The following is a 19711-nucleotide window of genomic DNA, read 5'->3' on the forward strand; positions in this document are numbered from 1 at the left end:
CAGGTAATGTCAATGAGTTCATTCAAATTTTCATCATGAGCTTTTTTTTGAAGAAAAATCCTGAGTTATACTGCTATCATTGCAGCTTCTGTGAGTTCAGTCAAACTATGGATGAATTTTTTGGTGTGGATTGAACTTTAGATTGAATATGTGCTTGTTTGGGCTGGAGTTTGCAAGCACAAAAGCAAGTTTGGGGGATTTCCAAAGCAAAAACCACCGTGATTTTTAAAATCTAACAATTGAAGCTTTTGGGTTAACATGGGTTGAAAACGTTGTTTTTATAGAAAACGTGGGTTGGAAAAGCTGAGGAACAGGCTATAGTCTATTTTTTTTTATTCACATCTGATTTATTTATTTATTGGGAAATGTTAACCAATGCCCCGGGGCACTGGTTAAGAGTCAAATATAGTAGTATTTTGCATTGAAAGTTGAGTGATCATTGCATTAAAAGCATAAAAAATGTCTTTTTTGATTTAAAGTTTCCATTTTTGACTTCCTTAACCAGTGGGCACTGGTTAACATGACCCTTATTTATTTATTTATGCTTGCCTTTTTGTGATTATGACTTACCTATACGTGTTTTGCTTTATAGGGTCAAATATGGCATTGAATTGTGACGGATCCAAGTCAATCCACTAGCAGGTAGTATTAAATTGGCTAAAAAGTTTTGGTAGTTAAAGTTTGCACTCATGATTTTTTTTATTGAAAGAGGTTTGCACTCATGAATCATGATGTCGGTTGGAAGAGTAGTTTTGTCCTATTATCATAGAGTAATCACATTATTGGGTCAAATTAATCTTTCAACTGACAGTGAGTAGTGTTCAAAACAAAAAAAAAAAAAAATTGACTCAATAATATGATTACTCTACAGTAACAGGACAAAACTAATTTTTCAACCGACATCACACCAGTGCAAACATATTACTCCCTTCGTTCGGAATAACTGACCCATTATCTAAAAAAAAGTGTTCTAAAATAACTGACTCATTTTAATTTTCAATACAACTTTCATCATTCCCAATACAATATAACACTAAATAATACTACTTTTATCATTCCCAATACAATATATTCCACTTTCCCCTTTATTTATACACTTTTCTTAATCTGTGTGAAAAACCAAAGTAGGTCAATTATACCGGGACGGAGGTAGTAATGTTTAGAAAAATTAATGTAAAATACTCCCTCCGTTTCAAAATGAGTGTTGTTTTAGGCTTTGGCATACATATTAAGAAATGGAATAAAATAATCATTGGATATAACGCTTTTACTAAATTGCCCTTACTTTATAAGAAAAAGACAAAATTAAAGTTGCATTGAAAATTGTGTGAGAGAAAAGTTGGAGTATTTATTGAGGGTAAAGTTGAAAGAAAAAAATTAGAGTTGTATTGAAAATGTAAAGTGACATCCATTTTGAAAGAAATTTTTTTTTTGCTAAAATGACACTCATTTTAAAACGGAGGGAGTAGAGTTTAATTTTTGTGAAACGCGTTGGTCAACTTCTAATGAGTTGTTGCATATGCAAATACTCTCCAAGAGTGTGAATTCAACTTTGTTGTTTGTGATATAGAGTATTGGTGAAATCTATTATGGTTACACTGAATAGTGTTGGAATTGGTTGGACGGCCTATAAGGGTCTACTAGGCTGTATTATGTTATGGGTCATGTTAACCAATGCCCCCGGGGCAATAGTTAAGGAAGCCAAAAGTGGAAATTTTAAGTCAAAAATAACACTTTTTAAGCTTTTAATGCAATGACAGCACAAATTTCAATGCAAGATACTACTATATTTAACTCCTTAACCAGTGCCCCGGGGACATTGGTTAACATTTCCCTTATGTTATATATTCCCTCCGTCCCGCAATACTTGACCTACTTGGCCATTTCACACAGATCAAGAAAAGTGTAAAGATGAAAGAAAGATAATGATATTTTTACTCAATTGCCCTTATTATTATTTTTAAACCTTCACTTTTTTAAGTAATGATTACTTTCTTTGTTCCACTACAAACTTTTACATGAAGACCACAAAAAGTAACTATAAGGGGTAAACTTGTCAAATTAAGCTTAAAAGTTTGAGAAAGTCAAGTATTGTGGGACAATTTTTTTTCCAAATATGTCAAGTATTGCAGGACGGAGGGAGTATCAAACTAGACTTTTTTGTTAAATAGGGCAGACTAAAGTTTTTTAGAAGTCTTTATAACTTCAAAGTTATGACCGCGAGCCACAGAAGAAAAAAAAAAGAAACAAAGCCTTTCAGACCTATGATGTTGGTCTACCTAAGTAACAATGGTTAATATTTTTTTATCATTATAAATTTGTTAACTTTTTCGGTAATTTAAAATTATTAGCGCATATTAATTTTTTGCATATTTAAATGTATTATTATAAACTATTATTGAACTATAATAGCATATGTGGTCAAATCCTCTAAAATGTCTTGTTAAATATTCAAATGGAGTTTAATCTTTTTGGTCTATTAGTTCGTTAATATATTTAAACACGGATTATATTACTTTTTTAAATGTCTTCGTATAAAATATAGACTTTTAAATAGGTTAACAAGTCACATCAGACTTTCAAAAGTTAGATTTAAGTTTAAAAATAAGCTTATGATAAACTAAAGTCTAAAATTAGGCCTATGTTTCTACCTTCCCCGTAAGCAACCCAACTCCAAGAAATGATTTTGACATGCCCTACAATTTCTAAAAATTTAAGTTAATTGTTGCTAGAGTTGTCAATTATTTTTTAGGCTAAACTATATCGAACATCCTTTAAGTTATTTAATTATAATACGTTGGTTCTTTAAGTTTTTTTGTATCACTTTGTCTTTTAAGTTAATTAATTGTAACAAGTTTATCTTTAAGTATTTTTCGTAACACTTAGACCATCCTCAATGGTGGTGTCTTTACCAATTAAGACACCGTACCTAATAGGTACCCCCATTGGGGAATTTTTTTTTTGGGGTCTCTTAAGACCCGGGGTCTTATTTAAGACCCGGGGTCTTATTTAAGACCCCCAACTTTAAACGGGACCCGCACATTTTTAATATTAAAAAATTGAAATGTAGTGATATAAAATTATTGATAGTTGATTAGTGGGTCCCATTTAAGAACTTTGTGTGAGATCTGGGTTGGAGGGATTGTGTGCTTATTAGGTACTACTATTAAAAAATGATAAAAGAGTGATGTGTACGTGGGAGAGCCATTTAAGTACCCAAAAATGGGTGTCTCCATTGTGGATTCTCTTAGGTCCCTCAAATTGTTACAGTTAAACAATTCAGAAGATCTAACTGGTACGGAAAAAATTTAAGACAAACTTGTTACAATTAATTAACTTAAAAGACCTATGTGATACAAAAAATCTTAAACGACCAATTTGTTACAATTAAATAACATAACCAATTTATTTATAACCGGTACACTAATGTAAAGATAATACTTTTTGTGAACAAAAGGAACTAGGCATCAAAGAAATAGTTAGAGGTCACCAAGTGGAATCAGCAAATAAGGCATTGAAGATAAAGGTCATGTTTAAGAAGGGCATCTGGTGTTAAATTGTAATTTCCTATCTGTGTTTCGACTGTATATAAAGTTTAATGCTCACATCATTAGTCAATTCGTCTTCTACTATATAGATCAGGAATAGTCAGGTCCTTTCTGCTGATTATAAAACAAATTGCTGAGGCTGCTTTATATATGTTGCGAAGTGTAACAACAAGAATAAAGTATGACCGTGTGCGAGACATATCTCCCACGCTTGTAGTTTTTTTCACCAATATATATATATATATGTATATATATATATATATATAGGTGAAAGGGAAAAATGAAAATATCCCAAAACAAAACCCTTTGAAGTAGATAATATCTCCAGCTGGAAGGGAAAAATGAAAATATCTTCAGCTTACTGTTTAGTATTCAGTGGCTACCGTCACCTATGAGACCATCTCCATTAGCAAGGAAATCACAATCTCTTCAAAATATTTCATTTCTTCTCTAAAATATTACTATTCCCACAAAACAGAAACCACATAATTAAGCAAGGTGAAGAAACCCTAACTAACCAATAGTTAACTATGACAGTGGCGGAACGATTTCACCTGTAAGAAATTCTTGATCTACACTTATACACCATGCTTATTTTCAAGATGAGTATGTATATATGAGTGATATATTCCTATCTAAAATCTAGTATTGTTGTAAAAGTTCTGCGAATATTTGCAGGTAAGTTGGTGAGTTCATTCAAATTTATATCCTAAGTTTTGTTTTTTGAAGAAATTAAATATCCTGAACTATACTAGTATTATCTCAGTTTCGGTGAGCTCAATCAAACTTTAGGTGTTTTTTCTTGGTGAGTTCATTCAAATTTATATCCTAAGTTTTGTTTTTGAAGAAATTAAATATTCTGAACTATACTAGTATTATCTCAGTTTCGGTGAGCTCGATCTAACTTTAGATGTTTTTTCCTGGTGAATGAACTTTAGATAAAATTAAGAGCAATGCTATATGTCTAGAAAAAAACATCAAAAATTCTTCAAGAATAAAGAGCAATTAAAACTTTAGGAAGTGTGGCTGAAAAATAGGAAGTGAATAAATATATCATGCAATTAAAACTTGCCAATTGTGTCTTGAAAAATTCTTGATGCTATTTTTCTAGAGAAGTAGCATTTTCCTAAAATTAATTCCATTTTATTCATATCTGATATCTTGTTTTCCATTTATGCTTGCTTTCTCCATTAGCATATATCTATATCTGTTTTACTTTATAGGGTCAAATATGGCATTGAATTCTGATGATCCAGGTCAATCCACTAGCAGGTATTTTATTGGCTAAAATTTTGATAGTTAAGTTTACACACTTTGATGTCGGCTTGAATAAAGTTTTGTCCTGTTATCGGAGACGTAGTGTGTGATTTTTGTCCACCAGTTTCACTATAAATTGTTGGGTAAAACATATTCTTCTCCTTAAAATATAATATAAAATAAAAAAATGTTAACGAATGTCTTCAGACACTCTTTAAGCACCTAAAGTGGTAATATTTCATCAAAATCTTTGTATTTATTGCATTTGAAATTAAAATCTTTAACTATTTTTAAGAATAACTTCTTTATTAATAATCTTTAAAGAATATCCGAAAAACTTGATAGCAAGACCTTTTACAATACAATAAAACATTAATTTTTTTTTTTTGACAAAATTAAATTTATTCTTATTGTCATCGTTAAGTTTCTATGTTTGTGTTTTTGAGTTTTAAAGTCTACGCTTGAACTTTTTTAACTTAAAAGAAAAAATGAATTAACTTTAGATTAGGAAGATATTAAAAGATATTAAAGGAATCTTCTTTTTGAATAGGAAGATATTAAAGAATTAAAAGAGGTACTTCAACCAATCTTATGATTTGTTTTGATGAGTAAAAGATATTAAAGGAATCTTCTTTTTGAATAGGAAGATATTAAAGAATTAAAAGAGGTACTTCAACCAATCTTAAAATAAAGTCTCATACATTTTTTTTTTTTTGGTCGGGGTTTGAACACCGGACCTTGCATATTTTATGCGTTGTCCCAACCAACTGAGCTAAGATTACGAGGACAAAGTCTCATACTCTACATGGTTTACCAAATATTTCAATCAATATGTCGTTTTCTTAACTATTAAAAAAAACTTATATCATGTTAGTGTAGTGCCCGCAATATCTGTTTTGTTTTAGTCGTATAAATACCTGCTTTATGTTGAAGTAATGCGTATGATAAGCACTCAAATATAAAAATAAATTTATTCATAAAATGTCACTGAGCGAATATGTTCTAGGGACAACGTAGAGAATGTTACAGCCTTTTATTATTCAATCAATTTTGAGATTTTTCGAACTTTTGGATTGACCATCAGCCATGTTTTCAAGACGACAAGTTTGTGTGTAGGAGTGTGAGAACAAGCAAGATTGCTAGAGTATATGTTGAACCTAGGATACTAAGGTTGGAGGGTAGATTTTCAACCAATTGATTTAAAGATAATCGGCATTTTCGAACCCCTTTGGCAGTGAGATTAGGCTCATTTGAATCATTTGGAATTATGCGTATTTACTACTTGCTTTATATTAGCCAAATCTTTGGATGTGAACAATTGTTGGAAGTTAAGGGTGTGTTTGTTTCATGTTTTCTTTGTAGATTCCTGCGAATAAAATAATAAAAATATTTATTCTTTTATTTGTTACAAATTTATTATATTTTATATCCCAATATAAAATGTTCCTTGATATAGAAAAACTTTCACAAAGAAAAGGGTGAGAATAAAGAAGTTTCCATCATGATGAGAATAACTAGTATCCTGGGGCACTAGCTGAGAAAGTTAAAATAGAAATTTCTCATTAAAAACAACAAATTATTGACATTCAAAAAGTTAAATACACAATTTTTTCATATTTTCCAATACAATATTTCTATATTGATTTCCTTAACTAGTGTTCGGGGCACCGGTTAGCATTTCTCTAATTTATATTACCTATAAACCTCCCTACTATAATGGTTCATGAAATTATTGTAATATTAACTAAATATATTTTTTTTAAAAAATCAAAGAATAAAACTCTCATCGATTCTTATATTCTAGAAAAATTTATTCCCTGAAATAAATCTAGTAAACTTGAAAAGTTATCCCATAAATTTTGATTGATGATCATGATAAAGAAATACTCTTAGATAATAACACAATGTGATAAGAGACATGTTATAGTCTTATTCTATCATTTATTTGATGTGCACCCAACATGTAAGTAACTAAATATTATATATTTAGAAAGACTAATAAGGATGTGATAAATATTATATGTAAATGACAAAAATACCTTGTGATTAAACAATATTTGATTTATTAAAAAACTACAATAAAAGTGTATGACGTCAGGGCACTGCTTTCATTCCAGCGCTTGGCACTCTAACTTTACCAACACTAACCACTGAATAAGGAAGACATATCTCTCCCAGTGTGGTCAGCATTGGGTGTTTCCGAGCAGTGAGGCTTACACCCATTCACATTAGTTCATTCAAAGTTTCTCGCCCTTATGCACGAATGATTGAATAACTCATCTTCCTATCAAGGTTAAGGAGTCAATTGAGCATCTCAGCATTGGGATTGAATAACAGGATCGAGTCAGAGTTCATGCTGCCCGCCCTGAACAAATAGGAGGCGTAGGCCACAAGTCGCACATAAGCCGCCGAGTTGCACACCAGAAGAACACCCAACATACAGATGCACACTCCAATGTGAAATATTCATCTTCGTTGGAGCTTAATTTTTCTTTTTTTATAAATTTTTCTAAAATAATTTAATTTTAAATATCTCTATTTCAATAAATTTTTTTTTAGTGATATTATATAAAATGGTAAAATTTCCCTCAAGAAAATGTTTACATACAAATAAAAAAAGGGTCCTGCTAACCGGTGCCCCCGGGGCACTGGTTAAGCATACCATAAAAGGGAATTATTACCATAAAAGGAAACTGTTTTTGACTTTATTATAAATTAATTACACAATTTCAATGCATTAACTACTATATAGTTTCCTTTTTCATATCCTTAACCAGTGCCCCGGGGGCACCGGTTAGCATTTCCCATAAAAAAATTATTAGAAAACTATTAACTAACTTTTCATGAAAAATATTATTTCAATTAATATTTCTATTTTTTTTGTAACACTTTTAGCATTAATATCATTTTATTTAATATATGTGGGAGAGACCAAATTGCACTGGAATTACATATAGATAATGTTGAACCATTCAATAACATATCAAATGGGTATAGATCATTTTATTTAACGAAAACACATTTTACAAAATCCATCATCAGATTTTAAATTTATGTTATATAGATTATTCATGTAAAATTTTACATAAATCTAAAATCATTTGAAATATCTTTGAAACTCATCAACATTGTGCAGTTTTATTTATTATCGTGAATCTTGATCTATCACGATAACATATCAAATGGTTATAGTTTTGTGTACTATTTTACATTGATGATATATATGATGTAAATTTCAAACTAGGTTTTGTAAAATTTGTATTCGTCAAAAAGTTATAGAGTGGTGTAACATTACTTAAATGTTACGGCGATGTAATTTTATTTATCTCTCACCATATATATACATCTGTATAATTCAATTTTTATATTTAAAATAAGTTTTATAACTAGAGAGAGAGCATATGATTTGATGGGATTCAACTATCATATACTGTTGACTCATAAAATATTGGATTGAGACAAGATTTCGTAGTTCATCCTATCATGTATCTTTTGTTCTAACCAATAAATTGGTCTTTAAATTTTCTATGTTTCTAATCAACTGAGAGTGAATAATGGCATAAACAACCACAAAAATATGTAACCCCAAATAATGTTTTTTAATTAGGTTTAAATATGATTTTCGTCCTTGTAATATAGGCGTGTTTTGATTTTCGTCCCTGTCAAAAAAAAAGTTTGAATTACGTCCCTGTAAAAAAAAATTTGTTTGAAAATGGTCCCTGGCCCCACTGTAGAGCTGACTTGGCATGTTTTGGCCACGTGGCAGTTGCTGACTGTGCAACTTTTGCCACGTGGCGCTGACGTGGCGTGCCACATAATATTAAATTTTAAAAAAATATTTTAAAAATTCTGAAAATTGTTTTTAAAATTAAAAAATATGAAAATAAATTTAAAAATCATAAAAAAATTCCGAAAAAAATCTGAAAATTATAAAAAAATTTCGAAAAATCTGAAAATAAATTTAAAAATTCTGAAAATAAATTTTAAAATATTAAAATAATTTTCTGAATTTATTTTTTTTGTATAAATTTCGATATAAAATTAATTTTTTTGAATATTATATATTCTGAAATTTCTGAAAAAAATATTTTTTTTAAAATTAGAATTTTCATAAAAGAATAAGAAATTAGATTTTTTTATTAAATTATAATTTATTTTCGGAAAATATAATTGCCATTGTTTTTAAAAAAAAATTAATATATAATTTTCAAATAAAAAAATCTACTTTTTAAATTTTTTTATGATTTTTAAATTATATTTTGACGGATAATAATACTATAATAATAATAATAATAATAATAATAATAATAATAATAATATTTTTTTAGTTTTTTAGGAATATTATTATTATTATGAAAAATGAAAAAAGTCCATGAACTCCCTCAGGGTTTTATCGTTTTGTACTTTTATGCTTGCATTGATTCATCATCATCAACAACAGTGTAGAAAAGTAGTTTACCGTCCAATAAATGCCCGAGTTTTATGTTTCTCCAAAAATAGTAATAATAATGATGATGATAAATGATAATAAAGTTAAAATATGCCAAACCCTCTGAACTAGTAGAAAGTATCTAATTCTGGTTATAACAAAAAGGCTAAAATATTGTTTTGGTCCCTGCAAATATACCTCATTTTGGTTTTAGTCCCTGTAAATTTTTTTTGTTATTTTTTGTCTCTGCAAATATGTCTCGTTTTGGTCTCTGGCCCCACTTTTGTGATGATTTGCAAAAAGGTCCCTGCAAAATATTTTACTTTTGAAAATAGTCCCTGGGACCAGGACTATTTTCAAAAACAAAATATTTTACAGGGACTAAAAACAAAAAAAAAATAAAGAAAATAAAACAGAAAATATCTATCTAGTTCTGGAAGACGGTAGTGGCAGCCGTTACTTACGAAATCACCCCTCCAAGGTACGCTCGCCCCACCACCACCTCACAACAGATTTTTTCCATCAAACCGTCCTAATTTTCATCTCTATCTAAAAAAAAATCTTATTAATCCCCCAAATCACAGATCAAAGGTGAAAAAGGACACTCAGTGAGTTAAAACAGTTCACACTCAAACACAAAACCCTAACTAACCACCGATCCACTCAAACTGATGTGGAGGTTGCTAGAAGACTCAGTCGTGCGATTTCCATAGAAGGTTGCAGTTCCGGAACAGTTTCCACCGTACGATCTCCTTGATCTACACACTTTGCTGATTTTGATAGTGAGTATATATGCTTGATTTCTGTATTTGAGATCCATTTCTTTGAGTGTCTGAGGTTGATAATAACACTGTTTTGTTTTCTTCTTGGAAGTGATTTGAGCTTGCACAAGGAACAAGAATTAGAAAACCTTGAGGCTTATTTTTCTGAAGAAAAGAAAAAATTCGATCTAGCTGTGGTAAGTTCTTTGATGAACCTCCAACCTTTTGAAATTACAAAATATATAATTATTTACAGTTAAGTAGGCAGTATTTACCAATGATTTCGTTTCAAATTAGTTTTAAAGTTATTCTTGGGGTGCAGGAATTATATCATGAGTTATACCCTTATACTATCATCATTCCAATGTTGGTATTGGTAAGTTCATGCCATTTTATTCATACCTGTCTTTTATATTTATGCATTTGCCAACTACTAAGTTTTATACCAGACTTATATAACATTTGAAGCATTTAGACACTTCTTACACCATGTACAAGTTTGTTTGTACCACTACATCAACAAGTTCCACCATTGAAACAAGTGAGAGGTATAATGAAACTTATTGATCATATGTTGAAAAACAAACTTGTACATGGTAACATGGTTTTAAATTGAGACCGCGTATGCGGTTCCGAACTCTCTATCACTTTTTTTAATGTTAACCCTCCAGTTCTCATGGGAAAGGAGACCCTAATAATCATGAGTTCGGCTAAGAGGTAAGTAAAGGCTGACAAAGAATTTTGCCACTCTATCATTTTAAAATATCGTTAATCCCTTTATAACCCTAAATTTATGATATGAAGGAGATGAAAGCTACAAAATTAATATTTGATAGCACTACATAGTGTGTTGTGGCCTGAAGTTGATCGATGCGGCCTTTGTAACTTTACCAAGCAATTTTTATTGTGATTTACAATCACATCGTAATTGTGGCCTAATGCAATTGCAGATGTTTCTGCAACCGCAAAATTGATGTCGCATCACGTGATGCAATCTCTAATTTGAAAACATGCATACTACAATATTATCTTGCTTGTGCACCATAGACTAAGTCTAGTTTTACACGTATGTTGAATCATATCTCATCATTTAGATATTGATCTGGATATTTTAGTAAGTAATAGTATTATATATCTGCATACATGATGAAAAGTGTCACTATTAACTAAAAAATTCTCTTTTAACTTCCTTAACTAGTGCCTCAGAGGCATTAGTTAGCTTGTCCCATAAAAAAAATCAATTTTAAATTTAATAGATACAAATGAACAATTCTAAATTATACATGCCATCTCATATCGATTTTAAACTATGATAGTTACAAACAAACATTTAAAAAGTACACCGTTTTTCTCTTTATTATTCTTAATATCAAGTTCTTTTTTTTTTGGTACAACTTAATATCAAGTTCTACAAAACCTTTCAAATTTATCATCTTCTTTCCAATTTTTTGTTTTATTCTTTTAAAAAAATTTAGATCTCAAATAAATTTATCCCTAATCTATCTTTTTTTTTTTTTTAGGGATTATCCGTAATCTATCTCTAAGGTTTAACCCCTCAAAAAAAAAAAAAAAACTCCCAAGGTTTAAATGCTTTTATCCATGTACAAAACTGAACTCTTCATACTTTTGGGATGATTTTTTTAAGTGGTCTTCATAAAATTTTGTTTCATTTTTGGTTTCAATATTGTGCAAGTCCTTGAAAATAAATTTTTTGTTTACTCCTTATATTCAGCTAGTTAGTGGTGGACAACGGTCGGGCTCGGTCGGAATTCGGGCTCAAAATTCCAAACCGAGTAGGCCGACGGGTGAGAAGTTCAAGTCCATCTCCGTCCATTTGGTGTTGTGGGTTAGATCGGTTTCGGTTTTGACGGTTTGCCGGGTGAGCGGTCGAGTTTCGTCGGAGTTCGTTGATAGAGAAAAAAAACTCGTTGCAAGAAGAAATTCAGAAAAACACAACTTCATCCAAAGGATTAGTAACTGAAAAATCAGAGAGAAAGGAAAAGAAAAAGAAAAAGAATGGTTGAAGACCAAGAAAGAAAATCAATTAGCAATAGTTTACAATAAATTCATGGCATGTTCAAAGGTATTGAAGGGGTTGTGGTTTCTGGATTTATTGAAATAAGGAGGAATAGACGATGAATGAGGAGAGAGTGGTGGCAGACGTATTGATGTTGATGATGGGTTGAAATGGGAAAGGTTAAGAGAGATAGGGGTATTGATATACAGCTGGAACTTTATCATAATTATAATTATTATTATTATATTAACTTACATACTCCATTTCTCCTTTTGACAGAATACTTTATTGGGTGAAGAGAAAGTAGTAAAGCCTTCTATTGAGCCACGTGATAGATCTAGCAAGCCTTTTAGAAGAAAAGTCGGACGGGCTCGGATACCGTTGGGACAATTTAGGCCACCCGAAACCGACCCCAACAACCCAAAGAAACCCATTTATTTGCAACCGTCCAACCCGGTTTATCCGACAAACCCGACCCGAAGTGTTTCGGTTCATTCGGTCCGGGCAGTTTGGGTCGGATACTGATTTTTTGTCCAGTCCTACAGCTAGTCATTTATGTTAGGGACTAGATTGTGAAAAAAATACATTATAGGGACCTATTGTGAAAAAATATAGGGACCAAAATGTAAAATTATATACTTTACGGACTAAAATGAAAATTATTTGGGGACTAAAATGTAAAATTTTATACAATAGGGGCAAAAATGAAGAAAAATATATACTACAGGGACTAAAATGAAATAATATATAGTATAGCTAGGGGACCAGAAAAATTATAAGGACCCAAGGGAAATAGAAAAAAAAAAAAAAAAGCTTATAGGGACCACAAATATATTAAAGTCTTGTTTTATGAATATAATAACTATCTTTCATTTTGTTAAGCACTGCATATCCCTGAATTTGCATTTCATAATCATAAATATGAACAAATTTATAAGCTACATAGCAATAAACGAATATCTGATTCTCATCTCCCCTGCTTTTCCTGTATAAATAAATAGCTCTAGCTCTGGGCTGGTGTTGTTGTACTCAAAACCCTAAGGCAAAGTTGTGTGTAGGAGTTTGAGATGGCAACTGGTGGCAGGCCAAATCCTCTTGCTGTTGGGCGTGTAATAGGGGATGTATTAGACCCCTTTGAAAGTTCTATTCCTCTCTTAGTCACCTACGGTAATAGGACTGTTACCAATGGTCGTGAGCTTAAACCTTCTCAAGTTGCCAATCAACCCCAAGTGATTATTGGCGTCAATGACCCAACAACCTTCTACACCCTGGTAATTGCATTAGGTAGTTGCTATGTCTATATTTAGTATATTATCATATTCTTGTTTCTAATATTTAACTTGATTCTAATGCAGGTTTTGGTAGATCCAGATGCTCCTAGTCCAAGTTACCCCAGTTTTAGGGAGTACCTTCATTGGTGAGTTATATAAATCACTTTGCTTACGGTTGAACATTTAATATCTATGATATTTTAGTTGAATAATATTGTAACAACATCTTTCTCTCGATGGATTTTAGGATGGTGACTGATATTCCAGCAACTAATGCGGCTAGTTTTGGTATGTATGTTATTTCCATCCATTTCATAGGCCAAAGAGTAAACAAGAATTAGAAGTTTAATGGATAATTTATTAATAGTAATAAGATCAACGAAAAAAATTCAAGCATAATTATTATTTCAAACTTTCTTTTATGAAAAAGCCACACTTCTATACTCTCCTAATTATAGAAGTCAGCATTTGCATTTTAGGGCATGGTGGAAACATAAAAATCATTTAATATTTTAAAATAGTTTTCATACAAAAAAAAATGATTGTATGTTGAAATTTTTAAAAATAGTTACTATAAAAATCATTATACAATTAACAATTTAACATCTTTCTTTTTTGAAAATATATAAAGGCTAATTGTGGTTTTAATTGATATGCACAGGTAATGAGGTTGTAAGTTATGAAAAGCCACGACCCAATTTAGGGATTCATCGTTACGTGTTTGTATTATTGCGTCAACGGTGCAGTCAAAGAGTTTATGCTCCGGGATGGCGACAAAATTTCAATACAAGAGAATTCATTGAATTTTACGATCTTGGATCACCGGTTGCTGCTGTCTTCTTCAATTGTCAAAGGGAAACTGGCTCTGGGGGAAGAACCTTTAGATGAGTTAGCTTTATTACATGAATAATAGTTTTAATGCAAACTTAGGTAGTAAACACTATAAAAAAAAATAAAAAAAAAAAAAAAAAAAACTAAATGTTATAGATATATACATACACAAGTAATGAGGGTGGCTAACATCAGAAGTGATAAAAGGGCAAATTTCGAATTTGGAAGTATTATATTTGAGTTTCAGTAGTATTCTCATAGAGAAGTAAAGTGAAATTCATTTGAGTGTTTATTGAGCTATAAGATCTCTTTTTTTAGACTCGTCTTTACCCTAAATTTCTTATATCAAACAGAAAAGGAAATGAGGGTTGCAGGTGTTGCTGCATCAATGGTGGTATAAGTTGTTTGGACTTTGAATTATATGAAGCCCTTTTCTTTCTTACCAATCTTTTATTTACAAGATTTATTTTACATTTGGGGTTTTGTCAAAATAAATGGCCTATACTCACTTTACTAGAAATAATGTTAACGGTTAGTAGTACTTTTCTTCAACAAAAAAAAACGGTTTGTAGTACTATTAAATAAACCTACGATCTGAAATTTTTAATTTTTGATTTTGTGTTATTGTTTGTGGTGAAGAAGTGATGATGATGATGAAAAATGATGGATGGGATGAAGATAACAGCAAAAGAAATCAAGAAATCTTAAGTTGAAAAAAAAAAAAAACAAGTCTGCTGAATGCTGATTTAATAAAAATAAATTTGGATATGAATAATTAAAGAAGGAAAATTAGAGAGTAGAAAGAATTGGAATTAGAAAAAAAAAATCATGTGCAGAAGGTGTATCACAATAACATCGAGACTATGTAAATCTAACCATTAAGATTAAAAAAAAAAAAAAACTGATCCATGGTGGAACATATTAGGCAACTGGTCCATATTAGAATTTGTCATATTTTGATAGCTATTTTACACACGTGATTGATGTAAGTTCGAAGTTTAGTTATGTCCTATTCTCCAAGAGTAATCACTGTAGATAAACATTTTTGATCTGGGGAAATTAAAGAAAGTAATCACTATAAATTAGTTGGGTTGAGTACCTGGTTAGTTTAATGAAATTTTTTTTGCTTAAAAGAGAAGGGAAATGTTAACGCGTATGTTAAAAGCACTTTTTAACAAACTTTAGATAAATTAAATAATTAATGTATGCAATATACAATAAAAACTAAATATATTAATTATTCGATGTATTTAAAAAAATTGAGTTTTGTTTATAATAGTGACCAGAGATAATAAGTTGTTTTTTTATAGATAGCAATGGATTCTTTTTTTTTTTGGTTACAATAGATAGCAATGGATTCAATGCATTGTATATTGAACTATTTGACTTTTTAAATAATAAATATTATTTTAATTAAGAATCATTAAATAGTGCACTCGTTAACAAGATCCATAAAAGAAATAAAAACTATAAATTAGTTGGTCAGGTATATTCTTGTTCCTAAAAATCAAATAGTAGTAGAGTTTGATTTTAATAGTTAGTCCGATGATGTTTGATTTTTTTTTGCTATCAATTTGGATGTGTTAGTTTAACTTTTTTAAAAAATACTTGGTTTTTTTTTATCCACTATAAACAAATTCCCAAAGACCATAAATCACAACCAATATTAAGTGTAACATATTAGTACTTATAAATTTTGTCACAAAATTGTTATTAATAAAATGAAAAAATAAAAAGGGTCTAAATGCAAAAAAGATGTCATTTTTATTTACTTTAGTTGTTCAATTATCATGTAGGGACCAAAATGTAAAAAAGTAAAAAAATATATAGGGACTGCAATGAAAAAATTTAAGGACTAGAACAAAATTTTGAGGATCAAAGTGAAATAAATTTTTATAACGTCCACGTATATTTTGAGGATCAAAGTATTTCTTAGCTAAACATATTTTGAGATTCTTTTACCAAACTTTTGAGATATTTTAAAACTTAAACACTCATATTTTCATTTAAATTAAGATAACTCTGTATAAACTGATTTATTTCATTGCATTTTTATATAGTGAATAAAGTGTGTGTATAGCTCAGTTGGTAGGACAATGCATTATTCTATGCAGGGGTTGGGGTTCGAACCCCGGACACCCCACTTATTTACCTTATAAGGTGAATTCTAGCCACTAGGTTACCTAACCAAAAAAAAATTCATTTAAGAAAAAAGTGTGTGTAAGTGTGCGTGTGTGTAACACGCACACACTCGTTATTCAATATATAGTCAACCATAAAATAATTACTTTAAAACTATGAAACACCTATCCAAACACCAGACATGATACTCAAACGTCCGACGCTGAGAGTAATTTAAAAAAGGGAAATGTTAACTAGTGCCCCAGGGGCACTGGTTAAGGAATTATAAAAGGAAATATTCTATTGGAAACTGTGTATTCTACTTTTTTAAAGTTAAAAAAGTGTTCTTTTCAATGCAAAATTTGACTTTTCTTTCTACTTTTACCTCCTTAACTAGTGTCCCGGGAGCATTGATTAACAAGACTCTTTAAAAAAAATGATTTAGTTGTATGTAATCACATGCGTTGGTGTCTACAACGCTGAAACATGAACATATATACACACGTCAAGTATACATATTTTTGTGACATGAAAGATAAAAATTTAATTTTATTGTTGCTAGAGTTGTCAATTATTTTTTAGGCTAATTTATATTGGAGATCCTTTAAGTTATTTATTTATAACATGTTGGTTCTTTAAATTTTTTTGTATCACTTTGTCTTTTAAGTTATTTAATTGTAACAAGTTAGTCTTTAAGTATTTTTCGTAACACTTAGGTCCCTCAAATTGTTACAGTTAAACAATTTAAATGACCTAACTGATACGGAAAAAACTTAAATGACCAACTTGTTATAATTAATTAACTTAAAAGACTTATGTGATACGAAAAAACTTGGACGACCAATTTGTTATAATTAAATAACTTAAAAGGACCTATAGTATAATTTAACGTATTTATTTATAACCGGTGCACTAATGTAAAGATAATACTTTTTGTGAACAAAAGGAACTAGGCTTCAAAGAAATAGTTAAAGTCACCAAGTGGAATCAGCAAATAAGGCATTGAAGATAAAGATGATGCTTAAGAAGGGCATCTGGTGTTAAATTGTAATTTCCTATTTGTGTTTTGACTGTATATAGTTTAATGCTCACATCATTAGTCATTCGTCTTCTACTATATAGATCAGGGATAGTCAGGTCCTTTCTGCTGATTATAAAACAAGTGCTACTTTACTTGCTGAGGTTGCTTTCTGTTACGAAGTGTAGCGACAAGAAAAAAGCATGAACGTGTGCATGGAAATCACCATCTCTTCAAAATATTTCATTTCTTCTCTAAAATATTACTATTCCCACAAAACAGAAACCACGTAATTAAGTAATGAAGAAACCCTAACTAACCAATAGTTAACTATGACAGTGGCGGAACGATTTCACCTGTAAGAAATTTTTGATCTACACTTATACACCATGCTTATTTTCATGATGAGTATGTATGAGTGATATATTCCTATCTAAAATCTAGTATTGTTGTAAAAGTTCTTCGCTTGTGAAATTACGAATATTTGCAGGTAAGTTGGTGAGTTCATTCAAATTTATATCACGCAGTGAGTTAAAACAGTTCACACTCAAACACAAAACCCTAACTAACCACCGATCCACTCAAACTGATGTGGAGGTTGCTGAAGACTCAGTCGTGTGATTTCCACAGAAGGTTGCAGTTCCGGAACAGTTTCCACCGTACGATCTCCTTGATCTACACACTTTGCTGATTTTGATGGTGAGTATATATGCGTGATTTCTGTATTGGAGATCCATTTCTTTGAGTGTCTGAGGTTGATAATAACACTATTTTGTTTTCTTCTTGGAAGTGATTTGAGCTTGCACAAGGAACAAGAATTAGAAAACCTTGAGGCTTATTTTTCTGAAGAAAAGAAAAATTCGATCTAGCTGTGGTAAGTTCTTTGATGAACCTCCAACCTTTTGAAATTACAAAATATATAATTATTTACAGTTAAGTAGGCAGTATTTACCAATGATTTCGTTTCAAATTAGTTTTAAAGTTATTCTTGGGGTGCAGGAATTATATCATGAGTTATACCCTTATACTATCATCATTCCAATGTTGGTATTGGTAAGTTCATGCCATTTTATTCATACCTGTCTTTTATATTTATGCATTTGCCAACTACTAAGTTTAATACCAGACTTATATAACATTTGAAGCATTTAGACACTTCTTACACCATGTACAAGTTTGTTTGTACCACTACATCAACAAGTTCCACCATTGAAACAAGTGAGAGGTATAATGAAACTTATTGATCATATGTTGAACAACAAACTTGTACATGGTAACATGGTTTTAAATTGCGATCGCGTATGCGGTTGCGGACACAATGATTGTAGACATTGTAGTTGTTGTGATGCTTATTGCAGTCGTTGCAGCGTGAATTTACTTTTATTAACATAAAATGTTTTAAATTCTTATTTATCTTACACCTCACATAATGAAACACTAACATGAACATTGGACAGTGGACACGACACTGATATTGACATGTTGATCGATAAAAATTTAAGAAAGTGAACGAATTGAACGTAATCACATGTGTTGTTGTCAGACACTGGGCATGTCCTTGATCAAAGGTATTAGTGATATAGAGTTCACATATCTCTCATTTACTCTCTAAAATCTCATCATATCTCATTCCAAACTCTCTATCACTTTTTTTAATGTTAACCCTCCAGTTCTCATGGGAAAGGAGAACCTAATAATTATGAGTTCGGCTAAGAGGTAAGTAAAGTCTAACAAAGAATTTTGCCACTCTATCACTTTAAAATATCGTTAATCCCTTTATAACCCTAAATTTATGATATGAAGGAGATGAAAGCTAGAAAATTAATATTTGATAGCACTACATAGTGTATTGTGGCCTAAAGTTGATCGATGCGGCATTTGTAACGTTACCATGCAATTTTTATTGTGATTTACAATCACATCGTAATTGTGGCCTAATGCAATTGCATATGTTTATGGAACCGCAAAATTGATGTCGCATCACGTGATGCAAGCTCTAATTTGAAAACATGCATACTACAATATTATCTTCCTTGTGCACCATAGACTAAGTCTAGTTTTACACGTATGTTGAATCATATCTCATCATTTAGATATTGATATGAATATTTTAGTAAGTAATAGTATTATATATCTGCATACATGATGAAATTTGAGTAGATTACGGTGTAAAATTATTTTACATATTTGTGTAATACACATTAAACTCTATTTGTGTATAAAAAGGGAAATCCTAACCAATGCTATGAATACTGGTTAAAGAATCAAATATAGTAGTATTTGTGTTGAAGAGGAATGCTAGCAACACACATTTTAACACACACTTTTCAACACACACTCTATGACTGGTTAAAATTCACATGGGTCCCACCAAATCATGTGGGTCCCATATAAATTTGGTGGGTCCCATGTGAATTTTAACCAATCAAAGAGAGTGTGTTGAAAAGTGTGTGTTAAA

The 19711-nt window shown here is 30.6% G+C and overlaps 1 protein-coding gene and 3 long non-coding RNA genes across 6 annotated transcripts; all 4 read left to right on the top strand.

Annotated features, from left to right (window-relative positions):
• Positions 1 to 6: 6 nt before the first annotated feature.
• On the top strand, positions 7 to 3647 carry LOC146909284 (uncharacterized). Its single transcript, XR_015018174.1, has 3 exons — positions 7 to 90; positions 593 to 642; positions 3486 to 3647. It is a non-coding gene; the product is annotated as an uncharacterized LOC146909284 (long non-coding RNA).
• Positions 3648 to 3851: 204 nt separating this feature from the next.
• On the top strand, positions 3852 to 7335 carry LOC146909285 (uncharacterized). Its single transcript, XR_015017828.1, has 2 exons — positions 3852 to 4104; positions 4772 to 7335. It is a non-coding gene; the product is annotated as an uncharacterized LOC146909285 (long non-coding RNA).
• A 1832-nt stretch (positions 7336 to 9167) lies between these two features.
• Positions 9168 to 14540, top strand: LOC146909286 (protein HEADING DATE 3A-like). Of its 3 annotated transcripts, XM_085723774.1 has the most exons (8): positions 9168 to 9715; positions 9819 to 10016; positions 10108 to 10192; positions 10318 to 10371; positions 13071 to 13283; positions 13368 to 13429; positions 13531 to 13571; positions 13945 to 14540. In XM_085723774.1, exons 4-8 carry the CDS (start codon positions 10360 to 10362, stop codon positions 14169 to 14171), a joined length of 555 nt encoding a protein of 184 aa, XP_085579900.1. In that variant the 5' UTR covers positions 9168 to 9715; positions 9819 to 10016; positions 10108 to 10192; positions 10318 to 10359; the 3' UTR covers positions 14172 to 14540. The 3 variants fall into 3 exon arrangements, with proteins under 3 accessions (XP_085579900.1, XP_085579901.1, XP_085579902.1); XM_085723775.1 differs by having other exon boundaries at positions 9169 to 10016; positions 13014 to 13283; XM_085723776.1 differs by lacking the exons at positions 9168 to 9715; positions 9819 to 10016; positions 10108 to 10192; positions 10318 to 10371 and adding an exon at positions 11733 to 12207 and having other exon boundaries at positions 12292 to 13283.
• A 3239-nt stretch (positions 14541 to 17779) lies between these two features.
• LOC146909287 (uncharacterized) lies at positions 17780 to 18495 on the top strand. The gene is made up of 3 exons (XR_015020720.1): positions 17780 to 17952; positions 18044 to 18127; positions 18253 to 18495. It is a non-coding gene; the product is annotated as an uncharacterized LOC146909287 (long non-coding RNA).
• The last annotated feature ends 1216 nt before the right edge of the window (positions 18496 to 19711 follow it).

This window comes from Medicago sativa, chromosome 7, assembly GCF_051527215.1.
Source record: "Medicago sativa cultivar Bolivia chromosome 7, Bolivia_mono, whole genome shotgun sequence".
Taxonomy (NCBI): Eukaryota; Viridiplantae; Streptophyta; class Magnoliopsida; order Fabales; family Fabaceae; genus Medicago; species Medicago sativa.